Source organism: Amblyraja radiata, chromosome 21 (genome assembly GCF_010909765.2).
Source record: "Amblyraja radiata isolate CabotCenter1 chromosome 21, sAmbRad1.1.pri, whole genome shotgun sequence".
NCBI lineage: Eukaryota > Metazoa > Chordata > Chondrichthyes > Rajiformes > Rajidae > Amblyraja > Amblyraja radiata.
This window is the reverse complement of record NC_045976.1, coordinates 26,509,455-26,527,791: the sequence shown is the minus strand read 5'-3', so window position 1 is coordinate 26,527,791 and position 18,337 is coordinate 26,509,455. Positions and strand designations below refer to the sequence as shown.

Genomic DNA, 18,337 nt, shown 5'->3' with positions numbered 1-18,337 from the left:
GAAAATCATTTTCATGCAGAGGTGTGAAATACAACAATTATTTCATGGAAATGACAAGACTGGGAATAGGGTTAACCTCTTTATATTATGGTTCGCTGGGAGACTGCGGGGAATTTCTGTCACTTGCCATTATACAAGGACAAGAGGGCAAGTTCCTGTGAGAAATGTTTTGCTGTGAACACAAGCAACACTGCTTTAAGGCTAGTGACATTTCAATTCTCTGATGGAATTTGTGGAATGTCTGTTCACAGAAGGTCTATTGAAGACAGGGCTCAAAAACTGATTGTCTAAATCTTCTGCTATCAGCACAGCCCTTCCAGCAGGACGGCACTGTGATTCTCTGCAGCTCTTTATCCTAATTGGTACATCGCCATGAATAGGGACATCTGCCAGTTAAAGTTAGAGGCAAGTTGCAGGAATTACCCATTCCCCAACATTGGTGCTGGTGATTCACAAAAGTCAGTCCTGATTTCAGGGAAATGTAAACTATTGTGGGGCTAGATGTGCTGAACTAAGATCAATAAATCATACCTGTTGTAATTCATTCATTATTTTTTGACACAGTTTTTCACACTGAAGATTGAAGTGAAAGATGATGGAATCCCGGCTCCACAACACTCTTGCAAGGGAACTTTGACCATCGTTGTTAATGACTTGAATGATGAAGTGCCTATATTTACGTAAGTAAAGCAAGCTTAGCCTTCGGGTTGTAATATAAAGCCCACCCCACACCATAACAAAGAACAGTTGCACTGAGAATAATGTTGTCTATAAATCTGCAGGCATTGATGTGATTTTAACCAAGGGTATGCCTGATTCAAAAATCAAGTGCAGTTATTAAATAAACAATGGAGTTGGACAAGATTGTAGTCTAAAGAAGGGTCTCGATTTGGAACGTCACCTATCCATGTTCTCCGGGGATGTTGCTTGACCTGCTAAGTTGCGTTCTTTTGTGTATTAACCAGCATCTTGCAATACTAAGATTGTGGCTGGTTTAGAGAAGGCAAATAGGGGGAGGCAGTTACAATTCATGGATGGCTCATGGCAGCGGCACAAATTTAATTAGTGCAACAAAAAACAACAAGTAAATGTAAGGTAAAATTTTGAAATGCAGAGATTAGTTAAGATACAAAATTCACTGCATGTAGGGGTGGTGGAAGCAGATTCAACCAGTGCCTTCAAAGGGTAACTGGGTAAAAACAGGAAAATGAGATTGCTGGCACTACATCACCATGAGCCAGGGTAAACAGATAGGCCGAATGGCTGCATCTGCCAGAACATTTCTATTAAGTTGCAGAGATCAGAGGGATCTCTGGAACAAGAATAGGAAACTTTGGCCACGTACCTGTCCTTGGCCACTTACAGTGTCCCGAGTGTCGTCTCATTGCTGAATCTTAGATTAGCTCTCAGCTCCATCCCTGTTCCCCTCCCGCCCACATAATGTTTCAGGATCTGGTACGTCCCAGGCAACATGTTTTCTATTGCAGAACAGTGCAACCCCCTTTCAGCGGCTGCTGAGAATTGCACTGGTAGGTGCACTAACGTTCTTGATGCCTGTGCATTTGCCCCAGTGCACTTGCTTTGGTGGATTGGAATTCCTAGAAACCTGACTCTCTACATAGAGCCAGGATCTGCTTTATATGGTTGGCATAAGAGTGGCTGTTGCCATAAATGACAGAGTTTCTCTGCTTGGTTCGTCACTACGTTGAAAAATTGAATGCTGAATTGGTTGGCTTGCTGAATAATCCCGCCGTTAGATTGCAGGTGGTGTTAAATTGAAAAAGCAGCCAGCCCAGAGTTTATCTCTTAGCTTTTGCCCAAGGATGCATCAGATAACATCGAGCCACAATGGCATAAAACAATAGCAGCAGTGGAGAGTTAATTTACGGTGTTAGAGAGTCGCCCAGAGCAGTCCAACTCCCAAATATCCAATGTGCAGAAGTTAGAATATTATCAATGCATTTGATGAGAGTTTTTTTGCTTTGTGTGTAAGTTTTGATTTATTTTACTGTTTACTACTGTGGTGGTTGAAGCTATCTCCTTTTGCAGACCCATCTCCTCGGATACAATAAATGCACAAGAGGAAGTGCTCATTGGAACTCTGCTGGGGAAGGTGGAAGCTTCTGACTTGGATGAGAATGACAATCTTTATTTTGAGTTTATTGATAACCAACCTCTTTTCATTTTGGGCAACGGTGAGTCTGTCTGAACTTGCAACTTGCACCAACAAATAGAACATAAATATGCCAACTGAATATTGTTACTACAAAGGCAATTAGATTAGATTCCAACCACATTGGACCATGTATGAATGTAAGAGGCCACCTATGTTGTCAATAAACTCACTCCAGTGTGTTGCCACTGCTATAGGTACCCAGCCTCATTCAATTGTAGCTGGTGAGCTTCCAGCATTAAGCAGGCATTGTATAGTAAGGACATTCTTAGGCTGCTACAAAGAGCTGATCAATGGAGAGGAACAATACTGGTGCTTCCACTCATGGGAGAGTCTAGGATCAGAGGGCACAGCCTCAGAATAAAAGGACATACCTTTAGAATGAAGATGAGGAGGAATTTCTTTACAGGGTGCTGAATCTGTGGAATTCATTGCCACAGATGGCAGTAGAGGCCAAGTCATTGGGTTTTATTAAAATGTAGATGGACAGGTTCTTGATTAGTAATAGTGTCAAAAGCTACAGGGAGAAGACAGGGTTGAGGGGGAAGATAGATCAGCCATGATCGAATGGCAGAGCAGACTCGATGGGCCGAATGGCCCAATTCTGCTCCTATTTCTTATGGTCTTATGATCATACTGACCCTGCATAAATAAACCATTGCTTTTTAACAATGATCTAAAAAAATCTGTTAACAAATATCTTAACAAACTCTGTTAACTGAGAGCAACCTTCAAGAAATGATGTTTTACGGAAGGCGGATGCAGGTAAAATTAATCTGAACATGTTTAAATCCAGTTTGTCCATTTGTTGGTTGTATCTGTGAAGAAGTGGTACCATAGATAGACACAAAATGCTGGAGTAACTCAGCGGGACAGGCAACATCTCTGGAGAGAAGGAATGGGCGACGTATCGGATCTCCAGCGATGCTACCTGTCCCACTGAGATACTATAGCATTTTGTGTTTATCTTCGGTGTATGTGTATTCCAACATCATGACACCAAGACAGGATGAAAGCTGTTGTGTCTGTTATTTAAATGCCACTCTCCCCAGGAGGAAATAGAAGGAATATCCAGGTTGGAGGAAAATGCATAACAGTAATAACACAGTGCGTGATAACACAGAGGAGATAATATTGTCAACCAAAAATCGTATTTAATCACTCATCAATGGAAGTAATGCCAGGAGATATTAACAAAATAGACTGAATTAATTTTGCAAAAATTTCTGTTTGGATTGCTGTAACAAAACTTATAGTTCCTAATTCAGTATAGTTTAGTGCCATGGTCACAGTAGATTTGGGAACACCATAAGATACAGTAGAATTTCATGACTAATTGCCATGCTGCAACATCGCCACAGACATTAAGATTTCATATTGCCTTCATCTGAAGGGTGACATGGTTAATGGTGTTATTTTGTCTTTCCTCAGACTCTGGCGATATTATTCTCCAGATCCGGCTGGACTACGACAGCCCCGATGCTGCACAAGTCCACTTCTTGTCCATCAGAGCATATGATAACAATCGGACGCACTCGTCCACGTACACACTGACAGTCTCCGTGGTCAATGTCGATGAAGCACCAGAATGTGACCCTGCATTCACTATGGGAGCAGGTATTTATCTCATGTCTATGGAGGCAAGGACACTGATGCAGGGGCTGGACACAAAACATCCACCATCCCTTTGTCCACAAAGATGCTATTTGACCTGCTGAGTATCTTCAGAAGTGTGCTTTGTTCTCCAGATATCAGCATCTGCATTCTCATTTGTCTCCCCTTTATATTTCTGTACAATGCTATTGATTTCAATGGTTCAACAAGATGATTTGTTTCACGAATTGGTCTAAGAGAAAAACCTGACCCTCCAATGCATGTCAGCCAGTCTGATTATTTAGTTATGTTTTGTGCTTAAAATCAATATTCATGTATACAAGTTTACAAATGCAAGAAGCATTTAATTTCTTGCAATGATTTTACTGAAAAGCCACACATATTGCTAACTTTACAGCCAGGCAAATAGTGACAGCTGGGTGGCATAGAAGTAGAGCTACTACCTTACAGCGCCAGAAACCCGGGTACAATCCTGACAACGGGTGCTTGCCTGTACGGAGTTTGTAGGTTCTCCCCGTGACCTGCATGGGTTTTCTCCGAGATCTTTAGTTTCCACTCACAACCCAAAGACGTACATATTTGTAGGTTAATTGGCTTGGTATAAACGTAAACTGTCCCAAATGTGTGTAGGACCAGTGTTAGTGTGCGGGGATTGTTGGTTGGCGTGGACTCGGTGTCCGAAAGTCTTGATTCTCTAAACTAAAGTAGGTAGCTCCCCTGAATATCTTCTTGGTAACCACACTGCTGAGATATGCTGTGAACGCTACATTACTTTGTGATGTTACCTGGCAAATGCTGCATGAAGCTGCACTTCTGTAAGTCTGAAGTAGATAATTGAGGCACCCATTTAATTGATTTTGTTATGCAATGGTGCGTCCAGCTTCATTGGCTGATGCTGCCACTTAAAATTGGGAGGGGTACAATGAAGAAATTTTTTTCAATAACATTATTAGCAAAACCAAAGGAGATTTGCTGCCTTGCATTTAGAGTGCACTATTAAGAATTCCAGCACATATTAAAAATACAAGTGAATAGCCAATTATTATTGGGGGGGGGAAATTGCTGTATGGGCACAATACTGAATATGCAGATGCCATGAAAATATTAGATGTATTCATAACTTTAAATGGAAAACCAACATGACAGGTTACTCCTCTTAGAGTAGAGGCAACTTCATCACCATGAACAGGGCAGCACATTAATTAAAGCACTGTTACGGCTTTAAATGTTCAAATTACTCAGAAGGTTTTTCTTCTCACCAGGTGTTTCACTTGCTATTCCTGAGAATTTTCCAACGTCAGCATCAGTATATCAGTTACTTGCTGCTGATCCGGATATCAATGATTCTGTTAAAGTAAGTAAATCATAAATTACATCCTGCGAGTGAAAATAACACAAGTAATGTTGTTGTAAAGGAATGGGAATTTGTACCTTTCACATTGTCCTTTTATAATTAATTCAGAAATAAATCTTTCCATATTGCCCTGCATTTATCATTAGGTTTTCTACCTTTAGTCTTTCTAAACCTATACATCATCTTCTTTCAAGCCTCTCTAAATGCATTTCCTTGAACAAACATTAACCTGTCCCAATGCCTTTTCTTTTGTTCTGGTGCCAATCTTCATCGGATCATGTCCTGGTGTTGTCCAGCGCTGAAGATTCAACGCAAGTACAAGTTAGTTTAAAAAAATCTGAACAAAATTTCAATGGCATTTTAAACAAATTTAATAAACCATATACCTTGGTTATCTTCATTCTGACAACTAATATATATAAATACCACTCATTAATTTCCAACTATGTTGGCATATTCATTGCAGAGACTCCAATTTAAACCATGCTGCAACACTCCACAGGTGCAAGAGGCAACCCTATTTTATCCAGCAGTGAGATTTTACCACGAGGAAAAGGATTCTGGTGCCTTTGTATTAAAGCTAACTTTGCTTATCGTTGTTCCTTTCATACATCAATATATTATTGATTTATCTCACTTCAGGTAGCCCCGGCATTCCCTCTCTCTCTCTCTCTCTCTCTCTATCCCTCCCCCACCCAAGTCACACCAGCTTCTAATTTTCACCCTACAAACATCTAACAATGGCCTGTTTCCTTGATCATCATTACTTTTTTGCATATCTTTCATTCATTGTTCTTTATCTCTCCACATCATCGTCTGCATCTCTTGTTTCCCTTATCCCTAACCAGTCTGAAAAAGGGTCTCGACACAAAACATCACCCATTCCTTCTCTGATGCTGCCTGTCCCGCTGAGTTACTCCAGCCTTTTGTGTCTATCTATTAATATCCCAAGGTTTTTTTTGGGGGGGGGGGTTGTCAATATATTAATGGCCCAATTAAATTAATAGGTGAAGCTTTAACATGTTATGGTTGCTGCAAAACACAAAGGGGAGTTTACAGCACAGCCATTCAGACAGTAGACCAGACATTTTGATTGAAATACAACAAACGCTATTCAGAATTCAAATTATGGGGCTTAGTCATTTTTTTATGGGTACCAGCACACATTGGCATTAGAGGAAACGAAATGGCAGATAAGGTAGCAAAAGAGGTAACAAAAAGAAGTAAGATTGATTTAAGTATTAACATAGGTAAAACTGAAATCAAAGACATTATTAAGCAAAGACTGATGAAAAGATGGCAAAAGCAATGGGAGGAAGAGCGGAAAGGACGGTGGTTCTACAGAGTCCAGAGGAAAGTGGGATAAATGAAATGTGCAGGAAAAAACAGAAAAGAGGAGACAGCAATTTCAAGAATCAGATTTGGACACACTGGTCTGAACAGTACACTTTTTATAATAGGCAAGCATAATACAGGCAGATGTGAATACTGTGGGCAAGAAGAGACAATAGAGCATGTCATTATACATTGTGAGAGGCATGAGGAAGAAAGAAGACAAATGAGTGAACGATTCAGAAAAGAAAAAGTAAAATTTGATTTAATAGATATTTTACAAAAGAATTCATATAAGTGCTATCAAATCCTAATGCTTTTTCTCAGGGTAACCAATTTGTTTGGAAAAATATAGGTTATTAGTATATAAGTTATAATGTTATTTGATCCACACTCCATACCAGTTGGTGGTGGTAATGCACTAAAAAGTTGTTTGCCAACCGCCAAAAAAAACTACATAGAAGAAGAAGAAGAAGAAGAAGAAGAAGAAGAAGAAGAAAACACAAAGGGCTGGAGGAACTCAAGTGGTCAGGCAGCATCTGTGGAGGGAATGGACAATATTTTGGGTCAGAACTGGTCTTCAGACTGATTGGAGTAGGGGAGAGAAAGCTAGAAAAGAGATGTGGGGGCAGGATAAGGCCTGGTGACTGGATACAGGTGACTGGGATTTGATTGTCATTTGATCCACTCATCTGCCAAAGGCTGGAGGAGAATAGGAGACAAAGGTTGTCAGAGGAGGTGTGAAATGTTATATCTGCTGCTCTCATGCCTTGCACTGTGTAGTACTATAAAACGTTTCAAAAATCATTATTACAAGAAATAATGAATGTTACTATTAAACAAACAAGACATATTCCTAAATTCTCCCGAGCCGATGTTGCAAATTTTGTTAGCTTTATAGAAACAGAATAAAAAAATTCCAATTTCTTCTATGAAAGAGTATGTGAACCACTTCCTGCCTTGAGAATTGCTTCTGTAAGGGTAGATATTGACAATAAATTTGTGTCAGAACAACTGAGGAAAAGTGTGTTTCAAGGTCCAAGTCTTGGTATGAAAAGAAACCAACAATTCAAATGGTTTTCTCCAGCTCATGAGCTTCATGCAGCAGACACCTCAAAGCACTGATCAATAGCTCCAGCCTTCTCATACAAAATCCTCCAATAGTGCAGTGCACATTATCCCAGACTATTATGCACAGCACTAAGATCCCAATTCCACTCAGATAGCTGCAATGGTTGCATGCCCAACCCTAGAATACTGAAACAAACCGTCAATCCAGATTGCTTTTGTAAACTAATGATATCACTCAACTTCACATCCCAGTACACTATAACGGATGCAACTGCAGGAGTTACACAGTACTTCATCCTGGATTCAAGCAGTGGACTGATTTCAAGAACTTCCATCTCACCTTTAGATTATGAAGCTGGCATCAAGGTAAATGACTGAACTTTAACTATTTTCTGGCTTGCCAATATCCTGTGTGTTATCACAATTTACTTGCTGATAAAGTTGGTTGAATCTTGGTTCAACAAGACTTGTTGAGTTATTGATCTAGAATCACAGTGCAACATTTGTGTGCTATATTCTTTTGAACTATTTGAAAAACGGAATCCCTGAACTCCTCTGGATATTTGGTGCCCAGGAATTGCAATCGGGAAATTTGTTCCAAGTCTTCTGTGCGCATAATGTATGATACCATGAGCGATACGCAGTGGTATGTTACTCAAGCAAAATTCCCTCTGCTCATCCGAGACCTCCAAGCACCACTGGCTATATATAATGAAGCCGACCCAAGCTTTGGGTAAAGGGCCCCATTCTCAAAATGTATTGCCATTCGTTAGAACATAGAACAGTACAGCACAAGAATGGGCCCTTCGGCCCACAATGTTTGTGCCGAACATAATGCCAAGTTAAACAGATCTCATCTGCTTGTACATGATCCATATCCCTTTATTCCGTGCACTTCTACATGTCTATCTCAAAACCACTACTGTATCTGCCTCCACCACCATCCTTGGCAATACTGTCCAGGCCTCCACTGTTTAAAAAAAAACTTGCCTCGCATGTCTCCTTTAAACTTTCCCTTTATAGTGGTTTAGAACTCACTTTATAGCTATCCCTCTAGTGTTGGACATTTCCACCCTAGGATAAAGCTTCTGACCATCTACCCTATCTATGCCTCTCATAATTTTATATACTTCCATCAAGTCTCCCCTCAACCTCAGACATCCCAGAAAAAAAAAATTACATCTATCCAACCTCTCCCTGTAACTAAACCTGTACCTGAACCAGGCAGCATTTTGGTAAACCTCCTCTGCACCCTCTCCAAACCCTCTGCATCTTTCCTGTAAGGGGGTGACCAGAACTGCATGCAATACTCCTAATATTCTTTCCATTTCCTTTCACAACAGAGATTTCAGATGGAAATTGAGGTTGCTGAAGCTGGAAAGAGCAGCCCCAAGTCTTGCACTGGCTCTGTTACAATTAACCTTGAAAATGTCAATGATGAGCCACCAATATTCCTGTAAGTCATTTTCATTTTACCTTCCAAAACAGGACGTCAATCTGCAGTTTTGGCCCCTTACTTTTTGTATGTTCAAGTTTGGTCCCAGTTGGTATGGAGAGCAAGCACACCATATGGTAAAGAAGGCATAAGGTATGCTAGCTTTCATAGGTTGGGGCATTGAGTACAAGGGTCAGGAAGTCATGATCCAGCTTTATAGGACTTTGGTTTGGCTGCATTCAGTGTATTGCATGCAGTTCTGGTCACCCCATTACAGGAAGGATATGGCGGCTTTAGAAATGTGCACATGAGGTTTACCAGAATTAGGGTAGCCTGGATTAAGGGATATATAAGCTACAGGGAGAGGTTGGGCAAACTGGGATTGTTTTCGCTGGAATTAGCAGGGAGACCAGAGAGAAGTATGTAAAATTGAGAGACATTGATAGGGTAGACAGTCAGAACTTTTCTTCTAGGATGGAAATGTCAAATACTAGAGGAGATAGCTTTTAGGTGAGGTGGAAACATTTAAAGGAGGTGTGTCAGGCAGGTTTAATTAAAAAAATATATATACACAGAGGGTAGTGTGCCAGGGGTGGTGGTGGATGAAGTAGATAGGATGGTGGCATTTAAGAAAACGTTTGAACAGACATACATGCAGGGAATGAATTACATGCAGGCAGTTAAGAGTTGGTCTTATCATCATGTTCGGCACAGAGATGTGGGCCGAAGAGCCTGTTCTTGTGCTATGTTCTATGAGATGCGATGGAAAGGCAGATCCAGACAGATAGCAATGGGCAGCTCACTGGCCAAGTTGCAAACCACTGGCCCAGCTTCAGCAACACAGTGGGGTCAAAGTTAGTTTTTTATTAAATGCTTAGTTACATATTCATACGATTCTCAATTCATTATTTACAAATAAACATTAAATTAAAACGTCAAGTTTAAATATTGCTGTCCTGGTTCAGGATGCACGCCACTCCTCGTAACACTCAGCAGTCCCAGAGAGCCTCCAAACAGCCAGTGGACAGTGCATGCTCCCTCTCCAGGGATACCTGGACACAGGCGTAACCTTGGGAGAGAAACTAGGGCCAAAACTGGGAAATGGTGGTCAGTGACTGGTCATCAGCCGTGGCCTAAACTATGGCACTGGACTCATTGTGGAGTTGAGAGAAGAAGCAGGAGGCTGAGCTCATTCACCAACATCCAAATTACACTCAATTTCAAAAGGGTTCGAGCTTTTCTCTCCCTATTGATGCAAATGGAAAGGAGCTATTTCAAGCAAATCATTTCTGAGTTATGTAACTTAAAAAGACTTATTGACAGTCTGTAGATTACAATATATTTAAACCATTCCAACATTGCTTTATGAATTGCAAAAAAAAATTAGCAAGCTATTCAATTATTTAAAAAGCTATTTAAATTTGCTTAAATATTTTTTGTTGTTTATGAACGGCTTAAAGTCTCAGCAACAGAGCTAATGATAGATTTCTGAGGCTAGTGTCAACTATTACAATTCTTCTTTATTTTGGTCCTTGATATCCGTGACATCCTGGAGCCCTACGTTCTACAGGGCTTGTCGCAAGGGTGCTGCATGTTGAGAATGTGATTGCAGGTATAACCATGCGAGCACAAGCATAGAACAATGAAGCTGCATCTTTTGTCTTTCAAGGCCAATATCACCAAACCCACTAATTATTGATGAGAATTTGCCCTGGAAAACATTCTTAATAAAGGTTAATGCCACAGACAAGGATGAAGATGATGTAATTTATTATGAATTTGTAAAGACTCATGCTGGCTTCCTGATTGAAGAAGGTAAACGCACAGTATTCAGATGGAATGGGCTTTGAATATGATGGATTAAACTATAAAAATTACCCGACAGATCTTTGAATAATAGAGGCACGGGACTGCAGATACTGGAATCTAGAGTGGAAAGCAAAGTGCTGGAGGAACTCAGCAGGTCAGGCAGCATCTGTAGAGAGAAATAGAGAGGTGATGTTTCGGATTGGTGCCCTTTTCAGAGTCTGAAGAAGTCCCTCCACAGATGACCTGCTGAGTTCCTTCAGCACTTTGAATTTTTGAATGCTGTGTGATGGAAACCTGATAAATGCTAATGAGATGTCTATAATTCAGCAAGTTAAAAGCAGCAAATTCTATCAAGATGCCACCAGCACAAATGTTTTGATGATCAGTATCCAACGGACCTGCAACTATCCATTTTACAGGTTGACGCATTAATAAGGAGAGGGTATTTCCATGAATGGGAGAATCCAGGACCAGGGGGTCATAGCCTCAGAATAAAAGGATGTATATTTAGAAAGGAGATGAAGAGATTTTTTTTAGTCGGAGGGTGGTAAATCTGTGGAATTCATTGCCGCAGACGGCTGTGTAGGAGAAGACATTGGGTATTTTTAAATCAAAGATTGATAGGTTCTTGATTAGCAGGATGTCAAAGGTTATGGGGAGAAGACAGATGAATAGGTGAAGTGGGAAAAATAAGATCAGCCATGATCGAATGGTGAAGCAGACTCGATTGTCCAAATGGCTCAATTATGATCACAGCTTTAGCAGCCTCAGAACACCTCATCTTGCACAACAGCCTATGTACTTTGAAGTCAATGTTGTGAGAAGCTAGATCACACATCAACATTCAGATCATTCAGCTTGTGTGACATTAATGTTAATTGTCCCTCATTAATGTGACTGTTGTCTGGGCTCAGTGTACTTGTAGATATACCAATTAGGAACAGCGGTTGGGTAGTTAGCCCCACGTCACTCCATAACAGGTCCATGGCCTCAAAACGCCAAATTCAACCATGAACCATGCATTACTTAATGTGATCTTATTAGTTTAAGCCAATTTGCATGTAGCCCAGATAACAATCCAAGAATTATTACCTTAGATATTGTGTTTAAGTTGATGCCAATCTTTACTGAAATTCAGGGCTTTGTCTTCCCCACATTATTGATAGCTAGAGATAATCACAACTATTGGATTTTTTTCCTCTTTCACTACATTGTTATGGTATGATCAAATATATGATCCTAGGCACAACATTATTAAAATTATAGTCATTGAGGCATACAGCACAGAAATAGGCCTTTCAGCCCATCAAATCTGGGCTGACCCATTCTACATAAATCCTATTTTTAATTTTCTCCATATTTTCAAAAACTTGATCTAGATTCTACCATGCACCAAGGAGTAAATTACGGTCGCGAGGGGGGCCCCCGGTGGGGGTCCCTCTATGCAGGGATTCTCCCCCTCTACATTGGGGACCTGGGGTGGAGGGTATTGCACCGAGGTGTTCCCTGCAACCTGTTTCTCTCGCGGTTCACAGACTCGCCAGCCGCCTGCCACTTTTGCGGGCTGGCAGAGTCTGTGTACCACGTGTACATGGAGTGCGTGAGGCTGCAGCCACTGTTTGAATATCTAAAGGGGCTGCTCCTTGCCTTCTGGCTGCATTTTTCACCCACCATCCTCATCTTTGGACACCCTGTGCGTAGGGGAGAGGGTAGGGCTGAAGATGTGCTGGTTGGGTTGCTCCTGGGCCTGGCCAAGCTGGCCATCCGCGAGTCACGGCGCCAGATGGTGGAGGGCTCTACCCGAGCCGGCTGCCTGCCCCTTTTCCGGGGATACGTCCGTGCCCGGGTGCGGATGGAAAGGGAATACGCCCTGTCTACGGGCACCCTGAGGGAGTTCCACGACCGCTGGGCACCGAGGGAGGTTGAATGTATCCTTGACAAGGATTGTAATATAGTTCTTTAGCAGTTGATTAGCATAATTGTTGATCTTGCATTATGGTGGTGTTTTGTTTTATTGTATTGTAAATACAATTTAAAAATTTCAAAAAAAAATTTTGATTAAAAAAAAAAAAAAAAAAAAAAAAAAAAAAAAGGAGTAAATTACAGTGGCAAATGAACCTATTGACCTTAGCGTGGCACAGTGGCAAGTGGTTGAGTTGCTGCTTTACAGTGCCAGAGACCTGGGTTTCATCCCGACTATGTGTGCTGTCTGTATGCAGTTTGTACGTTCTCCCTGTGACCACGTGGGTTTCCTGCGGTTTCCTCCACATTTCAAAGACGTGCAGGTTTGTCGGTTAATTGCCTTCGGTAAATTGTCCCTGGTGTGGAGCATAGAACTAGTGTAAGGGTGGCCATGGTCAGCATGGACTTGGTGTGCTGAAGGGGCTGCTTCTCTAAAGACCTGCCGTCTTTGGGATGTGCGAGGACACCAAAACGCTGAAAGGAAATCCATGCTGAAACAGGGGGACGTGCAAACTGCACACACTCTGCACCCAAGGTCAGGAATGAGCCTGATCTCTGGCGTCGAGAGGCAGTATCTCTATCAGCTACACCACTGTGCTCCTGGCAATAAGTATCAGATGCAAATTCTATTAAAATATTGTTATTTACTAGTCAGATTATAGCTATTGCATTTTGGACAAATAACCCGCCAATTCTGGGCTAATCTGTCTCCGCCATTCAAGGTCTGTATTTCCACAATGTAAATGCCAAATCCTAAAAATTTATTATTATCACTTGCTGCGATATAATGAGACAGACCATTAATTGATTTGTATGCTCATGTGATTCTTCTGTCATCATAGCATAATTAAGGCTCGGGTCTTTTCAAAAGATAATGCATTCTTTGACACTGCAGTGGAGATTGTATTATTTCTTCCCCATTGTGTTTTTTTTTCTTTTAAACAGACACTGGTGAGATCAAAATAGCTTCCTTGGTAGATTATGATGATATCAATACACTCACTACCTCAATATTGGAAATAAGAGCTTATGATTCCGACAGAGTGCATTCCTCCACCTCTACACTTACCATCAATATTGCTGATGTGAATGATAACCCTCCACAGTGTTCCCGGTACATCTTCATGTAAGTACCAGTTCAAAGACACGATTAAAGTAAACCCAAGCAAAAATAAACCCACCCAAGGGCGGCACAGTGACGCAGCGGTGGAGTTGCTTCCTTACGGCGCCAGAGACCCAGGTTCCATCCCGACTACAGGTGCTTGTCCGTACGGACTTTGTACGTTCTCCCCATGACCTGCGTAGGTTTTCTACGAGGTGTTCAGTTTCCTCCCACATTCCAAAGACGTACAGGTCTGTAGGTAGATTGGTCTGGTAAATGTAAAGATTGTCCCTAGTGCGTTAATATGCAGGGATCGCTGGTCGCCACAGACATGGTGGGCCAAAGGGCCTGTTTCCACCATGCATCTCTGAACTAAATTTAAAAAAACTAAATGAAATCTCAATACCATTAAGGTTTAAAAATCGCTGCTATGGGATTGAAGGCAAAGAGGGAATATTGTCCAAAGTTGATGAAGATGTGCAGGTTGTCAAAGTGTGATTTTCAGATCATCTATGAGATGAGCCATCTTGCTCCTCAGCGAGGATATGATGTCCAGGCTGAGTCATTGTATTTGGAAGCTATTTGTACTACACCCAATTAATAGTTTGGTTTACTTATCACATGTTATTGTATCCATTTTAACACAGGTAAAAAAATGTATATATTTTCTCTTCTTTCATGCAACCTGGCATGACAACACCACCCATCTCCAATCCTGCCATATTTACTAATACCAAATCACTTCACATTTTCCTTGTGATTATCATTGGTTTCAACTAAGAACATAAACAGTTCCCTTTGTTGAATAAAGCATTTTGCTAGACGATTGTCTATTCATAACTTTGCTCGATTCATCTAGAGAGAAGGGCACTGTCATCTTTCAGTTTCTGAGATACCAATAATTCAGACAAGAAAGCAGAAGGTACATAATGCATTGCCTTGTGACATTGTGACTGTGAACCCACATCCTCTGGTTCTCAATTCCCCTACTCCTGGAAAAAAGACTCTGTGCATTCAGAGTCAATTCCCTTCATCATCTAATATACACATATATAAAATCACTCCTCACCTCATGCACTCCAAGGAATAGTCCCAGCCTGCTTAAACTCTCCCTTTAGCTCAAGCGCTCAAGTCCTGGCAACATCCTCATAAATATTATCTGTACTCTTTCCAGCTTCACGACATTCTTCCCATAGCAGGGTGACCAAAACGGAACATAATACTCTAAGTGCAGCCTCACTTTTTCTTATACAACTATGTTTTGAAATATATTTAATATCAGTGCTTTCAGACAGAATATTATTTCTTGCTCTTTAGAATTTCCAAACATAAATGGAGCTTCAAATGCTGAAATTGTCTGCATTCTTTGCCAATGCAGCTCGCAATGAAAAGTAAACTGAACTTACCTTGTGCATAACTTTGACCTAATCGTTCACACTTTTGAGAGGATTGTGTTTCCAATGCACGAGACAAATTTCTGGATGGCCAACAGTTTACTGCTAGGCCTGTTTCAAATTCTTCTGAGCCCAAGGCCAATTGATTAAAGTTTGGTCTTTCTGGAGCCTCTGTTGCAGCGATAACAACGATCCAGATAATGTGACTGAACAACAAAACTTTATAACTTAGCTGCAGTGTTATTGAATTAACTTCAGCACAGCAAACTCTGCCCTCGTCCTTTCAACTTCTCCCAGCAGCAAACTGCTGCTCCTTTCTTGAAAAGATAGTGGTGGATTTTTAAACAAGGCATTACAGATTGTTAATAAGGCATTATTTGCCATAACAACTCACTGATAGGAAATTAACAAGCATCCACAAGTTTAATTTGAGGTGATCCAACCTTGTTAAAATGCAGCTGGTGCTCCATCAATATGTTTAATCTATTTGTAAAATCATTATCTTTTTGTGTCCATTACCCATGAATGGAGCCCTGGCACAAATATTACTGTTTGTTACTTTGAAAGAAATGTAAACTCCTAATGGCTGGACTGCTAATGCAGGAGTGGTGGACTTTACCCTCAAGTTGAGGGGTTATGCCCATTTTTTATGATAAAGTAGTTCATTGATTTTGAATTCCCCTTCCCTATGATTAAGTACTTATGGTAAAAGGCAAAATACTGCAAAAATTGAAATCAGAAATAAAGACGAAAAATGCTGGAAGTAACCAGCAGATCTCTTTCCCAGAGTAGGTCCGTCGAGGACAAGGGGCATAGGTTTAAGGTGAAGGGGGAAAGATTTAATAGGAATCTGAGGGGTCACTTTTTCAAACAAAGGATGGTGGGGGTATGGAATAAGGTGCCAGAGGAGGTAGTTCAGGCAGGAACTATCCCAACGTTTTAGAAAGTTAGACAGGTACATGGAAAGGACAGGTATGGATGTGGGCCAAACGCAGGCAGGAGGGACTAGTGAAGCTGGGCCTGTTTCCACACTCTATCACTCTAGCTAGGATTCTAGTCAGGCAGCATTAACAGAGAGATAAATAGATTTAACATTTCAGGTTCAAGGTGTCTTGTTATTGTTACATGCCTTATAAATTTGGTGATTACTCATTGAGTCAACCCCATAATGGCGAAGTAATGCTTGCATGGAAATATTACCACACGAAATAGAAATTAGTACCGAGACTAATTCAGCTTTTAAGATAAGAATAATGACTAAACCACATCTGCCAAATGTTTAATTTTCAGTCAATCTTTAGAGTTTTATTCTGACTTCTTAAAATCAAATATGATATTCCATTTCATGAACATGAAGCTTTCAAATCAGTGTTGAGCACCAGCCAAGAATATTCAACATGTCCAAAATGTTGATATGATTTTAATAAGCATTATGTACATAAACATTTGCACATTTGGGAAATGCTGAAGGTCACTCTAAACAGCCAAGTGAGTACAAGTATTGTATTGTTGCAAAATATTAAGAGTGCTGAAATGTCCAAGCTGGTGTCTGAGCTTCTCTCTCTCTCTCTCTGAGTTTCCATCCACCCTCCACTCATTTAAACTCAAACTATTCCTTTCTCCTTCATTTGTCTATTTAACTCATCCTTAAACGCACTTGGAATATCCATCTTTCCCCAATGGTTGTGACATCCCCATTTGCACCATTCTCTGGGTTTAAATAAAAGATTCTATTATCTTGCTTTCATATTTACAAATATATATCTTATTTCTTATTGATTCTTGCTGTCCCTTTACCCACTACCAGACACACATTTTTTACATCTGTACTCTGAAGGTCTGATTCTGAAATGTCCTTTAGTTATTTGTTGAGTTGGATACAATGTTGATCTTATTACCCGCGTTTATTAGGAAGGTTTAACTTTTAACTACATTTCATTTCCTAGCATGGAGCTTGCTGAGACCTCCCCAGAGGGCACTCCAGTTGTGTCACTAAACTGCTGGGATGATGACAGAACAGCAATAAATAATATCTTGAATTACAACATGGTGCTTGACTCATATTCAACAGGAAGGTTTAACATCAGTGGAAATGAAATTACTGTAAGTATAAATAAGGTCATTGAAATACTGCAGCAGCAAATCTGAGTCTTTATGAGTTACTATAATATATGACCCAAAACTATTTCTGCTTGAAGAAACACAACTGAACTGCCAATTTCAAGCGAGTTGAGACTTTTTGAAGTTTCCTACTAAGGCTGTTGGGCCTTCAATTCTTCTCATTGTCTCAGCCTTAAAGTCTACAGAAGTTGTCAGCATGAAATCTACTGCATTAGAGCAGCAAATGGTGAGACAACAATGTCTTGATCCCTAAAATGAAACTATCCTGGTTTACTGAACTGATAGGAAAACATAGCATTAGTTGAAACCAAATTGCTTAATTTATGATAACAACCATCAGATGAAACTAGTAATTAGAAAAATTATAGGATCTTTACTTTGATAACAATCAACTTAAATAAGGAGTCCCCCTCACTAACACTGTCTGAAGAAGGGTCTCAACCCGAAGCGTCACCCATTCCTTCTCTCCAGACATGCTGCCTGTCACGCTGAGTTACTCCAGCATTTTGTGTCCAACACTTGTTACGTTACTTTACAGGTCGGGTCTTCGCTTCTGCAGTATGATGTTAGCTCATTCGCTGCTGTTCATTTTCAACACTTGATAATTGTTAAGATAACGGATAATGGCAAGCCTCAATTGACAAGTGGGTTAATCTCTATTTATACATTGTTTATTCAAAAGATCAATTCGTTGATACCATGATGAACTTAAAATGAACCAATTGACCCATTTACTTAGGTACGGCCAGAGTTATAGTGAAGGTCACACCAGTGAATGAGAGGAGTCCTGTGTCACAATCTCGAACATTTAATATCTTTGAAGACAGCCCTATTGGGGCTCTCATTGGAACAGCGATGTTTACAGATGGTGACCTTCCGGCGGACAAGATTAAATATTCTATCGTAGGAGGCAACAGTGAAATCCCACCTAGGTTTTACATTGAATCTGACTCGGGTAATGCAAAATCAT

At 40.5% G+C, this 18,337-nt stretch overlaps 1 protein-coding gene and 1 long non-coding RNA gene across 2 annotated transcripts in view; both read left to right on the top strand.

Annotated features, from left to right (window-relative positions):
- Positions 1–4,001, top strand: part of LOC116984983 (protocadherin Fat 4-like) — a 105,440-nt gene extending 101,439 nt beyond the window's left edge. The window contains exons 83-86 of the mRNA XM_033039344.1: positions 565–680; positions 2,050–2,195; positions 3,605–3,790; positions 3,922–4,001. Coding sequence (XP_032895235.1) covers positions 565–680; positions 2,050–2,195; positions 3,605–3,790; positions 3,922–4,001 — 528 coding nt within the window. The remainder of the gene's footprint in view (positions 1–564; positions 681–2,049; positions 2,196–3,604; positions 3,791–3,921) is intronic.
- A 4,890-nt stretch (positions 4,002–8,891) lies between these two features.
- LOC116984938 lies at positions 8,892–13,915 on the top strand. Its single transcript, XR_004415179.1, has 3 exons — positions 8,892–9,000; positions 10,649–10,794; positions 13,696–13,915. It is a non-coding gene; the product is annotated as an uncharacterized LOC116984938 (long non-coding RNA).
- Positions 13,916–18,337: the final 4,422 nt, after the last annotated feature.